General features: G+C 31.6%; 1 protein-coding gene across 2 annotated transcripts in view; it reads right to left on the bottom strand.

Annotated features, from left to right (window-relative positions):
- The window catches only part of LOC118194135 (ionotropic receptor coreceptor Ir25a-like), an 89,350-nt gene that overhangs the window by 9,099 nt on the left and 65,988 nt on the right, over positions 1 to 14,263 (bottom strand). For both annotated transcript variants that reach the window (XM_085808298.1, XM_035365317.2), the window contains exons 7-14: positions 13,428 to 13,550; positions 9,448 to 9,618; positions 8,754 to 8,876; positions 8,561 to 8,668; positions 5,904 to 6,098; positions 3,614 to 3,813; positions 3,251 to 3,396; positions 2,883 to 3,132 (exon numbers count right to left, since the gene is read on the bottom strand). In XM_085808298.1, coding sequence (XP_085664424.1) covers positions 2,883 to 3,132; positions 3,251 to 3,396; positions 3,614 to 3,813; positions 5,904 to 6,098; positions 8,561 to 8,668; positions 8,754 to 8,876; positions 9,448 to 9,618; positions 13,428 to 13,550 — 1,316 coding nt within the window. The remainder of the gene's footprint in view (positions 1 to 2,882; positions 3,133 to 3,250; positions 3,397 to 3,613; positions 3,814 to 5,903; positions 6,099 to 8,560; positions 8,669 to 8,753; positions 8,877 to 9,447; positions 9,619 to 13,427; positions 13,551 to 14,263) is intronic.

The following is a 14,263-nucleotide window of genomic DNA, read 5'->3' as shown; positions in this document are numbered from 1 at the left end:
AAGGAGGGAGAGAGAAAAGAAATGAGAGAAATAACTTTTGAGCTTTAAAACGATACATAAGCCTTTAATATGCACATTAGCTAGGTAAAATTCAAAAAACTCTTGATTCCGCACTTAGGAGCAAATTAGTTAATCTACAGATTAGCTAGGTAATGTGTACATTAACGACTTTAACGGCAACATATATGTATAGATAAAAGTACAGTTTACATTTATGTTCGATTATAATTACACTTACTTAGTCTTTGTTTTCCCCAAAGTTCTGATTTAATGCGTACCTTAAAACAAAGGCGCGAGGCTCAGTCCATGTAAAAATACTAAGTCTCTTCTAACCAGAGGCGTAGTTAGAGTTTTCAGCGCCCGGGGACAATTGAAGATTTTGCGCCCCTTTCTTTGCCAAGAACGGAAAACACTTCATTCTAAAATTTCGTAACATCAATTTGGTGCCCCCTGAATGCTGCGCCCGGGGACAGATGTCCCCCTTTGCCTCACCCTAGCTACGCCACTGCTTCTAACTCTTTTCCTGTTATCATTTTCGCGCCATATTTACGCGTCCCATCGCACCATTTTGAGAGTCTTAAACCTTTTTTTTCCCTTGTGGATAAAATCACTTCTAAAAGTGTCTAGTTCTAATGGAGCTCTTAAACACCCTGGAAGATCTTCCTTTTACCTTATACTGCTGCATGCCTTCAATCAGTCAAACGGTAACATCTGATCGAAATTGTAAATTCTTATCTTTGCCGCCATATTTTTTTATACTAGTATCATCTTGAGAACTCATTTCTCCCAGACTCTTATGCAGACATTTCAGATTTTGATACTGAATCACAGTCTGAATCGCAAGACATTAGCTATACCCATTCTGAAACATACATATTTTATAGTAAAAAGGAGTTTTAACTACTCTTACATCAATAAATTTATTAAATCAACAGTAAAATCCAAGCGAAAATTTAAGCACTGAAAGATAAAAAATTCATTGAGTCATGCAAATAACGTGAAACAAAAGCTCGTGCATTTGAACCAATCGCAACAGAACAAAATAGACTTCATAAACAACTACTTATATCTGCTGCTAATTTAACTGCTAATACTACTAATTTGATATCAAAAATCTAAAAAATTAGGAGAAAACAATAAAAGCAACAAAGAAAAGAGATTGCTCGTACGGTCCGAAAGCAGCGCCCGTACGGCACACAGACAAAGCAGATAAGTGCTATTTTGCAAGTGCGATTCTTGCTATTTGATTAAAAAAAAACTATTAAAAGTCTGGAAGAATCAACGTAACATTAGTAAATTTGAGGAAATGTAGTTATGAAGATTAATCTCATCTAATGCTAAGATTAAGAATCTTCTCTTCAAATGCAGAAAATGATGAAAAGAAATCTATAATTACGGCAAGAAACACAAAAAAATCCAGAAATTTCTAGTGGAATGGTAGAAGACAAAGCCCCTGGCGCCATCAATGAGAAAGAAAACCAATGAAGAAGTAAATTCTTGAACGCTGGCGATAAAGAGGGATTAGTCTTGGAATCATTAATCAAAAGAGTTTTATAAATATTAAAACCTTCCCAAAAATCTAAATTCGCCAATCGAAAGAATTTAAAAATAGTTCCTGCTACAGAGAAACGGAAAAGTGACGTTTTGACCAGCAATTAAGGATTAACGAGTTTGTTTTTAATGAATATAAGTCTTATGCTCTTTAACTTGAAATTTCAATTATCTTTGTTTCAGCAATAACTGTGCTGGAAAAAATATTATAAATTTCTCAGGAATTCATATGTAGAATAGAGTCTTTAAGTAATGAATTATGAATTTTATTAGTAGAAGATAAACAAGACGAGAAAATTAAATTTATGCAAAATACGTACAATTTTATAACTAATCGATGAAAAGAATGGAGTGAATACCGAATTCTTATGTCGAAACGAAACAACATTTTTTTCTTGTTTTGAAATAAAAATTATTTAAAGAATTATCAATTATAGTGTCAATTGCAATTAATATACAGCTTGTCAATTGTAACTGTTCTCAAAGTTTGACTTTTTGATAAAGAACACACTTCGAGAAGCAAACTTTGAGTGCATGGAAAACGAAAGAATAACATGAAGCCAACATTGGTTCGATAGACTGACAGGATTTGACTTGCAGGGTAGGCGATGTATTCTAGTTAAGAGAAGAAAGTAACGGCATCATCTACTGATGCTCCTGTTTGACTGTTTGGAAAATAATGATATCCAGGGAATTTCCCCTGACCGTTCTTAGAACTTAAACCCAGTTGAACATGTTTAAGATGCTTTAGATCTCAAGGTCTTAGAAATTCAATCTCTTCCTACAAGTTAAGGAGCTTAAGCAATGGAAATTATTTCCGTTAAATCATTTCAAGAGTCAAATAAAGAGCATGAATAATCATTGCTAGCTTTGTGTTTTGGTCAGGAGAAATCTTACTCTCTATTAAATGTTTGTTTTGGCTTTTTTTTACATTTTATATGGATACTTTTTTAATATTTGGTTTTGTTCTTAATTGTTTTGTTCTTTTTGACAAAGGCGTTAATTTCGAAATTGTATAATATTTTTTTTTTCGTTCTATGACTTACGAAAATATCAAAAACTTGGTGTAAATTTCATGCTTCTGTCTAGAGATACGCTAGCACTTAGCAGTTAGCTTTTAATTTTTCCCTTCTTTGAATTTCACTTTCCTTTATTTGTGAACACTAAAAATGAGCGCTTAATCTGGAACACAGTTCTTCAGCAAATATTTTTATTATATAACTCTAGATGTGCTTTCCAATTCCCAGTGAAAGATTTATTAAATTATACTTTGATGAAAATAAAAATCCACATACTGTTAATTGATTGTTTTAATACAGAAGTTTGCTTACTCATAAAACTTTTCTTCGATATAAGCCATCCTTTCAAAATAAGTTGCGGCTGATGTACTTTCTTGGGGAGCATATTTAATTTTATATTGTTTGGCAAGATCATCTAAGGACTCAATGGGAGAATCCAAACGAGAAACTGTAAGGAACGCAGCTAAATTGGCTGTGTATGAAGCTATAATGATGAACCCAAAGAGCCACCACGTTGCAGCAACTAGTCTTCCTGATAAATTTCGAGGAGCCTCCCCACCTCCTACAAGGAAAAAATGTTTTAATAAGATGCACATCTTCTAATGTATGCCCATTTCATTTTCATCTATTTCTTTTTTGAAATGACGGATATCGTTTTGCAATTAAATTTTGTTAATTACCTTGAGGCGTCAGCGACGTCATACAGAACCAAAGACTTTCTTTCAGACTGAAATCCCTTTTCTCATCCTCATCATCATCTTTGTACTTTTCTTTGTTGTTGTAGTAACTATACGGACTTAATCGATCAAATAAGTACATGAGAAAACTAGAAAAAAGTAAAATAAACAAATAAAAGAAGAGAGCATAAAGTATTCTTTATGAAAAAAGTGTTAAAGAAATGCATTATTATTTAAATTATGTGCTTGTATTATGCAAGCATTGTACCATATTTTACTGGTATTTTATAAACATACATATATTTACACAACAAACAACGGAGGAAAAAAGAGACAATAGCTCGTGTATAAATAGAAAATTCTTACCTTGTTACAAAGTAAGCAGCAAGAATGCAAGCCCAAACATTGGCTTCGAGCACCGTAAGAAATTTAAAAAGCGATGAGGGAACAGATGGTTTCTTCATCAAGATGCTAATTCCAACCAAGTCATAGTAAGGCACGGTGAAGTCAACAACTGTTTCTCTTTCAGCCATCACGGATATAGGACCAAGGGCAATTTCTGCTTTCTGTAGAAAATTGGCAGCATAAATACTACTTCTTGATCTGAGAAATACTTTTGAGCACTTTTGAGCAATTTAATATTTCTCCGTGAGACACATTAAAACTACAATAATCTTTCCTGTTTCCAAAACCTGATTTGATACAAATTATTCCTTAATAAGGATTTTAAGTTTTACTTACGTTTATTTTATTTTAAACTTTGCAATCCTCTCTTATTTTCCATTTCCGGCCAGAAAAAGCGCGAGTAGGATTTTTATGCATTTATTGGTTGGCAAACTGTAAAAGGTATTTAAGAAGTGGCTTCTAGCCAAGAGAGAGAGCCAGCCTGCTGCCCTGCTACGCGCGTGCCTTTCAGTCGATTTGTGTCTGCTCCAGAATTTAGTTCCTGCTGATGTACTAAACGTATTGTACTATTTGCATTTAGCTCACTACATACGTTTTGTCAAAAGACCAATCTTCACGTTAATTGTCTCTGGGAAGCATTTAAGATTGAATTATTATTAAGTGAATATTTCTTATTTGTTACGTTTTTGACCAAAAGTGTTGGTCTCTGTATCCCGAACTGCGGGAGCACCTGTGCGATGCGTGGAATAAAGGGTGAAGATAACCTTCCTTAACGTATTTGTCTATTCATCGTACACACGAACATAATTTGAGTAAGCTCCCTGTTCCCACTTAGGTTTCCAGTAATGTTTCCCAAATCAAATAGAAGGAACAGTAGCCCTGACACTGTAATTATTATTTTTATGTTTGTGATAGCTTCTTAAGATAGCTTGGGAAAGGAAAATAATTAAACGCTATTTCTCTCAGCTATGATTATTATTTATTGTGATTAATATATATATTTGAAATATTTATTGTGATGACATAGGAATAAAAATTAGGAAAATACGTATGTGCACAATATAAAGCAGATTAGGGAAAAAGGTGAAATCCCATACTCACCAATAATGATGTTAGTATATTTTGCTATGCATAGAAGAGAACTTGAAATACAAAATTACTAGCTAAATATGATTATACAAAGGGTACTTATCAATGAAAAATTTTTTATTATAAAAGACAAAACACCTTATTATGCATCACTAAACTTTGTATGTCCGATGGCAATAAAAGAGATAACTGTACGTTAAAACAATTTCATCCAAACTGACTCAGATTCTCTTAAAATGGTAAAAAAATATCAACCCAAAATCTTTTGTCGCAACCAGATCAGGGAATTTGCAGTCATTTGTTTAGTTAAAAAGTGAAATTCTAAATTGATTGATTAATTTATTAGATCATGACGAAGTATATAATAGGACTATCTGCATATAGGGAAGGGATATCTTCTTGAAAAATGTTTAAGGGAAACTAGCTTCTAATCACGTTATACACGGGCAAAAATCCCAAAAGCCTCCATGCACACAGCTTGTTCTCTAGGATTTTAACGTAAGTCTAACACCAGTATTCAGCGATGTTACCCATTTGTTCACTGGGGACACGAAATTAGATAAAACTAGGTAATACTTAATGAGCTAAATTAAAAATTTATAAGAAATAAAACCAGATTTTTCAGAATGCAGATTAATATTTTATTTTAAAGAAAGATAATGTTTTTTTTACAATATTTCTAATGAAAATTTAGAATTAAACTTTATTGCTTCTCAAACTCTAAAATGAAGCCTGAAGTCGCAATTTTTATTCCGCATTTCACACAATTCAGAATATGTGAATGATTTATAAATTCTTAATTTCAGTTTAAAGAAACTGAAGTAATCATAGTTCAGGTAATATGCATATAAAAGAATTTTATTCAGAGTAATGGACATTTGTGTTATAACTGGTAAATTTTTAGAATTAAAATATTTTAGGTAGTGATGAGTTGTATAAATTACAAAGTGTTGTTGAGCTTTAAAGGTACCATGTAATTAAATAAATTTCCCATTAATGAGTTTAATTATCATTTTGTGTGCTCAAAGATATGCTAATCAATCTCTGCGCTCGAATAGGTGAAAAGGCTTCAAACATAGTTATATTTGAGAAAAATATATTTCAGTACTTATAGAAGTAAATTGTGATATACTCTTGTTAGATGAAAAATAATAAATTATACCTTATCCACTAAGTCTCTTATCATGCCATTCCATTCCAACTTGTCATTCATGGTTCCAAACTTTTGATCTGCTGTTTCAAAAATTGTATATTCAAAATTCAAGATTTGTTTTATTTCATCCAGTAGTTCAACACAGTAACCAGTAAAGGATACAGTTCCATTTTCATCAACGTTCTTGATTACGAACGGTGGGATCTAAAGAGAACAACAATGCATGGTAATTTTTATGGCATAAATGCGTCAGAAATAAGATAAATGTAGCAAAAATGGCAATAGAACTCACTAGACTTAAATACATTATACTCATAAAGAAATTATAAATAATTTATGCTTTATTTAATTTCTCTGAAATTTAGGGATTTCAATATGAATGGCTATCCTCAATACGTGAGTTATTTCAACGGCCTTATAACATTTATTTTAGGAAAGACAATATATTTATAGTCACTGCTTTCGGTAATTTCTAATTTTTTCATTTTCTCCAGAATGGAAATCAATTTGAGTCTAAATAGTGAGCGAAAGGCAAAAATGTAAACGTTGCGGAGATTGCAGTGCAAGGCGAAACCGTCGTCTTATCCCCTCATTAGTATCAACGTAATGGGTAGTATCTCTTCATTCAGTTCGAGGTAATAAAAAAGTCTTGAGTTTAGACTTGAATATTTGCCTGTTCATTTGTAGGATCCCTTCATCTACGCGACAATATCGTTGTAAAAAAAGCACCTTCTAATCATCGCAAGAGGATAACATCGCAGACATGTATTTTTTGGGCATTAACATTTATAAATATATATTTGTGTAATAATTTGTGAGCGCAAGAAAGAATGAGGAATATTGTTACCTCTGTATTTCATGCGATGATTTATAGGTGCCTTATTTATTACCACGATATTATTTATGGCAATGTTTTAAAATCGCGATGTTTCTGAGCAGCTTTATTGTCGACGACGATGTTTTCATAATAAGATGCCTTTTCTCATCTTTCTTTTCTCTCATGATGTTTTATACGACGACGCTTTCGCCTTGTTTTGCTTTCTCTGCTATATTTATGCCGCGATGTTTTTGGCGGACGCCGAGTGATTTCGTATTTCTTAGGATGTAGGGTTAGAATCCGCATTGAATTTAGTTATTTAGATAAAAGTTAGATTGCATGTTTTACTGGTTTAAATACTCGAGTCTTTTAAAGCCTATAGATACTACTGTCTATTGTTTATTAATTTTAAGTTGCAGACGACGAAGAACAGTCTAATAAACTTTTTAGTTTTTTCCCTCTTATATAATTTTATATATATGTTATATAATAATCTCTTATATAATCTTACTGAATTTTGGATATATTTTTGCTTAGTTGTGAAAACAATAGTTCATCAGAATGATATAGATTAAGTAAGTGCAATTAGATATGTAATTAGCTTTAGTGTTACAATTTTCTTTTCAACAAATTACTGCAGAATAACTTTTTATAAGAGTTTTAGTAATAAAACTAAGAATGCCTTGCTATTGTTCTAAAACTGAATGAGTGTTTTTCGCCGTTATGTAATGGTAGATAGCATTGAGAATTCTATGTATTACGTTAGTTTTATCAGTAGGCTTAGACAAAATCCAAGGCATCCATTTTTTACGAATTTATACAGTATCTTTGCCATAATTCTCATGAACCTTTTATATAACAAATATTTTCTCTACCACGAAAAATATTCCATACTCCTTCCTATTTTTAAGAACTGTGTTTCTACATTAAAAGTTTTTAATTTGAAGTAAGTCTTAGCTGGCAGAAGACAATTAGTCTGTAAAATTGCAATAGAAAAATATTATCTGATATTAAATCATAGTATTTTTAATATACTGTACTTCATTTTTATACGTTTAATTTATTAAGTTTCTTTGTACATGTACTTTTCATTAACAATATTTGTAAAAGCGTATAAAAATTGCTTAACGTCCGTTTCATGCCTTTTTATGTTATCTGCAGTAAAATGAAGTCACGTTTATCTAATTGGAGCGTTGCAAAATTACAGCTTGAAACGTATTAATCTGATCAGAACACCTTGTTAGTTGACCTAAGTTTTTAACAGTTATATTTAGTTAAAGCTACTTTCCTGTCCTTCCTAATTTCAGTTTACAATTTCCTATCAGAATGGGATTTTAAAAATCACGGTTAATGCAAATGAGTAAGAGTCGAAGTTTAGTCGAAATTCCACCGACTTCGTTAGAGAGCCAGATTTTCTGACTAGCAAGTGTTCGCCTTTTGGCTACACTCTCTCTAAGCTATTAACGACGCTCGGCCGTATTTCAGGCCTTTGATATCTTCGCCAGCTTGACATTTAGGGGCAAATTACTTAGAAATTCTTGATAGCTTCGGCTATATCTTTTAGTTAAGCTTTAGTTTTTTATTTTCTTATTACTTTGAGTTCAAGCCCAAGTAGAGGCTTTGCTGTACGTCCTGAGAAAGAGGGTAATTAACCCTTCTTGAGTTTTATGTTTATGTATTCTGAACTAAAGCAAATATTCGCTTACTTGTTCACAAGGTTCCTACACACTTAGCTGTTAGGCAAAAGGTTGGAACCCCACAACCTTTCATTGTACTTTAAACATACACATTAAGTATTCATATTATGATTGCAGTGTCTGTTAAATAAAGTGATAACATGCAAACTAACCGAAAGAGTAGCGACACGATAAACAGTAATAACAGTGAAATTCTTCAAATCACTCCCGGCTTCGAATTTTATTTTTCCTGTTGGTTGCCCATACGTCCAAACTCCAATCTAAAATGGAAATAAAAGTTTATAGTAACATCTAAATCATGCATGTTGCATATATTAGAAGTTCCTCACATTTTACCTCACTCACCCTTTTGGATTCTGCAATGATGCTGTTGACGAAGCTTAATTTTCTCATAATGAGCTCCAGCTCTTGATAACTTCCATCATTTTCCTTGATTTTAAATGGACCGAACATTCCTTCATATGCTTCCTGAAAGCATACTATTTTGCTAGCTTCAAAAAGGTAGTAAGAAGATAAATGCATATTCTGCTTATTATTTACAACGAACATATAACGTCATATCATTATCTATCATAGGTAAAGCTGTTTAATGTCCTCTCCCATTTCAAGTAATAAAAGACAAAAGAAAAGCTTGGGTTTACTAGATGATGATTTCATAGGTAAGTTGAACTATGCAAATTATCTAAATTACTTAGGATTTAGATATTCAAAGGTATATTTTCCATAAAATGATTTAGCTACTGCTTCGAGGTAATAAGAAAAACTCTGGACGATCTAAACTGCAAAAAGCAGGCCTTTTTATCAGCATTAAATGATTTTACAAAATAAAACCCAATTCTATAAAATTATACAAATTTTAAATAGACTTTTCTGAGTTTATTAAAGAGAGTATTGCAAGTTAACATTCTCTGAAAAATTCAGTATACATATTCCCATTTAAGTGCTTAGCAGAAAGCTGTAAACTCTTCACTTTCCACGGAGCATACAATTGTGTTTTAATTTCAATTAATTAAAAAAAATAAAGTAATAAAATGTATACCTGTTTGAGAGCAGTTAGAAGCTTAAAATTCTTGCGTTCATCAGAGCTGACATTATCGCTAGATGCACAAGACAGATAGCTCATTTGTGAAGGCCATTGTTCTTTAATTATCTCCTTGCGAACTGCTTGAACAACAAGTATCACGAGGTCGTAGTAAAAAGCAATTTCCACCTACAAACTATCAAAATTAGAATAACGTTCCTTTTGATAACCCAATTAAATTTGAACATTAATAAAATTGAATTATGAAGATATCTATAATTGTCTATGAGATTTTTCAGCCCTTAAGAAGATGGCACATCAAAAGTAATTTAGGAAGTAAAAATATATAGATGATGTTAAATGTTAAAAAATATGCTATGATTAAAAACTTTCTTTAAATTATAGAACCTAGTTGTAAATTTAAAGCATTTTGACTGAGAGCAAATATTAAGAATTCTAACTAGTAAGAAGTAATAAGGAAATAAAGTAATTTTTAGAATAAGAAGGTAACTTTTAAAATGGTTGCAGTTTCACGAATATGAAAGACGAAAAATTTTGAGATCACCATACTTGAAGTTAAACTTGTAACTTTATTAATTATTATTCATTATTAACACATTAATTATTATAATTATTATTTTATTATTTATTATTAACACATTGTAGTAACCCTGCCTTCAATCGCAGCTCGTTTAGTAGGTTAGAGACTTAGTTTAATTATTTAGTCATATTTAAAAGCCTGATTGTGTATGCGTGTAGAAACATTAGGTTACTTTGATGCTGAAGACGTGAAAAATGAGTGATGCCCTCTGTTCTGTCTTTCGGTAGATAGGTGGCGTTCTAGCTGCGAGCCGATGAGAAATATTTTTACTTGACGCTTGAACAGAAAGAATGGCGCATGTATTATACCTTTTTTGATGCTTGATTATGTTTTCATGGCCGCTATAGGCGGAAGTAATATATTACATCTTTAAGTTTTATAGTTAATAAATGTTATTTCTGTGTTCTGCGAAATCTTGAAGTTTTGATTGTCAATCTAATGCTCTCCAAACCTAACCCCTGAACAACTTGAAATTATGACTCATCGCACACCATTTTTTGGAGTCTGAAACCCACGAAAAGGGGAATTACCTATTAAAAGGTACGAATTTTGATTTATTTGTTTTTGGTATCAGTCTTTGAAAACGAAACATAATGGATAATTTAGCAAAAGAGAAAAAGAAACATGCTATTGTACGTAGTAAAGTTACTACACTTCTAAATATGCTTGAGATACTATTATCGGAAGAATTAAGTAAAGAACATCTAGAAGATTTAAATTTATCATATGAACTGTTAATTGAATACCATGAGAAACTTAAAAGTTTTGACTCAAAGATCGATGCTCTTATACTTGATGAAAAAGAACATGATAACGAACTACGTGCATGTGAAGAATATGATGAAAAAATTATAACGTTTAAAGCTAAGATTGTTAGTAAAGAAAATTAACAGTAATGAAGTTGTTGAAAGAAGTATACTTACAACTAGTAATGAATGGTATTAGTAGTACACTGAATGGTAACAATGTTGTTACGAGTAGTGCTTCAGTAAAGTTACCCAAATTTAAATATAGAAAAATTTGCTGGTGATCCCAGTAAATGGATCGAATTCTTTAATTCGTATGATAATGCTATTCATTCTAACCCAAGTTTACCTAAAATAGATAAGTTTACATATTTGAAAAGTTTATTATCTGGTTCCGCATATAATTGTTTATCTGGTTATGCTTTATCTGAAGAAAATTGTAATATATGTATTAAAAGTTCAGAAGAGAGGTTTGGTCGTAAAGATGTTATTATATCAAAATTCATGCAGGTGTTGTTATAGTTAGAACCAGTTAAAAGTTCTTCAAATGCTTTTGAGTTAAGAAAGCTCTATGATCAGTTACAAATCTGTATTAGAAGTAGTTTAGATGTTACTAGCGGTTCATACGGACAGTTATTGAACCCAATAATTCTTAAATTGTTACCTGAAGAATTAGCTCTTGAATTCCATAGGAAAAGAGCATCTAACCAAAACATTGAAGCGAGTGGTGAATTAATAGAGTTCATTAAAATCGAAACTGAATGCCGAGAAGCGAGTATGTTGATTAATAGCTCAAAAGGTAATAAAATGCACAGGGGTTAATCCTAAACAAGGGTTAAAACATTATAAAGAAAAATCACAAGCTCCTGCTTTTAACACATCGATAAAAATGTTTTGCATATTCTGCAAATCAAACATACATCTGCCGGATGTTTGAAATTTTCCGACGAACAAAAATGAAACAAATTAAAAAAGGAAGGTCGTTGTTATAGTTGCTTTCTAAAATCACATTTGTCTTTGGATTGCAGGTCAAAAATACAACCATGCGAAAATTGTAACGAGAAAAATCATAATAAACTTTTCTGCCGTTTGAAATCGAAAGAAATGGAAGATGTTAAATCCGCTGATAAGCAAAATAAAACTTTAGTATCTACTTCCCACTGTAATACTCTGAAACCTGAATATAGTGCGCTTTTACAGACATGTTCTGTTATTGCTCAAAGCAAAAATAAATCGAGAATCGTAAGATTATTAATTGATTCAGGTAGTGAAAGAATCTTCATCGCCCACAAGTTAGCGCGCGATTTAGAATTGCAAGTCATTAGAAAAGAATGTCTAACCATTTATTCGTTTGGAAATCAGCGTGGTAACTCATGAGAATTTGATGTATATAGTTTAAAAATAAAAAATAAAAACGATGATCGCTGCCTTGTTGTACAAGCTATCGGGATAGAATTAATATCATCAATAGAATTCCAAGCAGCATCCACACCTCAAAACATTAAAGAATTCATGATTAAAAAAGGTTTGGAACTTTCAGATACAAGTCCCGTTAATGAGAACATGAATAATCTACTTGGCGCCGAGCATTTTTGGCATATACAAACAGGAAGTATTTCAGTGATAAATGATGGTTTGTTTATAGTATCGACGATATTTGGATACCCAGTGATGGATAAAGTAAAAAATAATAATACTCGAATTAATGCGTTGTTTTTATCTACCGCTGAAGGAAATACATTTGACTTGCAGTCATTTTGGAAATTGGAATCGATAGGAATTGAAAATGAAAACAAAACATTTTCGGAAACTGATTTGAATATTATTAAGCATTTCAACGACAGTTTGAAATTTAATAATGGCAGGTACGAAACAAAACTCTTTTGGAAGGACAATAAATCACAACTCGCTGATAATGTTTTCGCTGCTAAACAACGATTTCTAGGACTAAAGCATAAATTAAAGGGAAATTATTTCCTATATAATGCATATGATAGTATAATTAGAGAACATGTTGAAAAATGGATTATTGAACAATTTAAGTTTGTTGAAAATGGACCTAACTGTTATTATATGCCTCATAGGCCCATTATACATGAAAGAAAAGTAACAAAAAGAATAAGAATAGTTTATGATGCCTCCTCTAGGTCTGAAGGAGCTAAATCGTTAAACAAATGTTTGATATCAGGCCCTAATTTAAATCCAAACCTGCTGGATATAATTTTAAAATTTCGCGTACATAAAGTTGCATTTTATGCAGACATAGAGAAATGCTTTTCAGCAAATTCAAATTGAAAGTGAAGATAGAAAAGTTTTAAGGTCCTTGCGGTTTGATCATTCTTCCGACAATAGTTTCTATTGCTTTCTAAAAAATCCTCGTCGTTTCAAATTATTTCTATGAAACAGTGAATCTTCATTCACCATAATTTCTTAAGAATTACTGAAGAATTAACAAATTAATTTTTATGCATGTTCTAAGTGCAGTTATTTTCCATTCGATTGCATGATGTTATTTTACACGAAACACAATATCTTTGTCATTTATCCATGTCTTCTTCCAGTGGCATTAATGATTATAGCAATACAGTTACTGAATAGATGCTTTGTCTTCAAGCTAACTATAAACTTCACCGGTGTTCATCAGATCTTACCTGAGATGAAAACTGGAAGTCTCTAGCCAACTTCTCAGCTTTAGACGCTTTGCTGTTTTGTGGTCTAGGTGACATCCACAATGCAGTGAGTCTTTTACAGTTGCAATTCTGCTGCGCAGAATCCTAGAAAAGTTGGAATTGTTTAATAAATATACGTATTCTTATTTTTTTATATGTTCAAATGACAATTAGCAGGATAGAATATTCAAAGCAAGATTAAGATTTTAATATTCTGCTTCTTGCTACATAAATTTAAATTTTCATGTGTATGCAAAGTAAGTAAGCGACGCATAAAAATTATGTCAGTTTTGATACATTTTTGTAAATTGAAGCTAAATAATCAACTCTCACGCTATAAAATCATATAAGACTTTCCAAAAGATATCATATTATAGGTTCGCTTCGTATACCTGATATGTGTACCAGAAGCTAAAATCACAAAAAACACGGGCATTTCGTCTTGAACTCAGCTCTCAGCAGCACTCTGCCTCTGATAAATAAAATAGAACTAAAACTTAAATATGTATGTCAATAATTTACTTATCAAAATATTCATTTGTAAGGACGCTATTAAATTTTAGAACAGATATATAGAAAAGAAATGGGGAGAGTAGGCCTTATCTTCTAATAAATACGGTAATCACCTCTACAAGTAATGAGGTAAATAACGTGGATGCTGAAATATTGTGAAGGAAAATGTAATTAGTGGGTTTTGCATGAAAAAATATTCACATGATTTAATTTCCGTAAATGTTTCTTTTCAACTTTTAATCTTTTAAAGAAATTGGAACATATACAGAAATAATAATTAATAAACGTACATAGAAATACATCAA

This window comes from Stegodyphus dumicola, chromosome X1 (assembly GCF_044657685.1).
Source record: "Stegodyphus dumicola isolate Sdum_Otavi_A_Nest chromosome X1, ASM4465768v1".
In the NCBI taxonomy this organism is placed as follows: domain Eukaryota; kingdom Metazoa; phylum Arthropoda; class Arachnida; order Araneae; family Eresidae; genus Stegodyphus; species Stegodyphus dumicola.
This window is presented reverse-complemented; position numbering and strand designations above follow the sequence as displayed.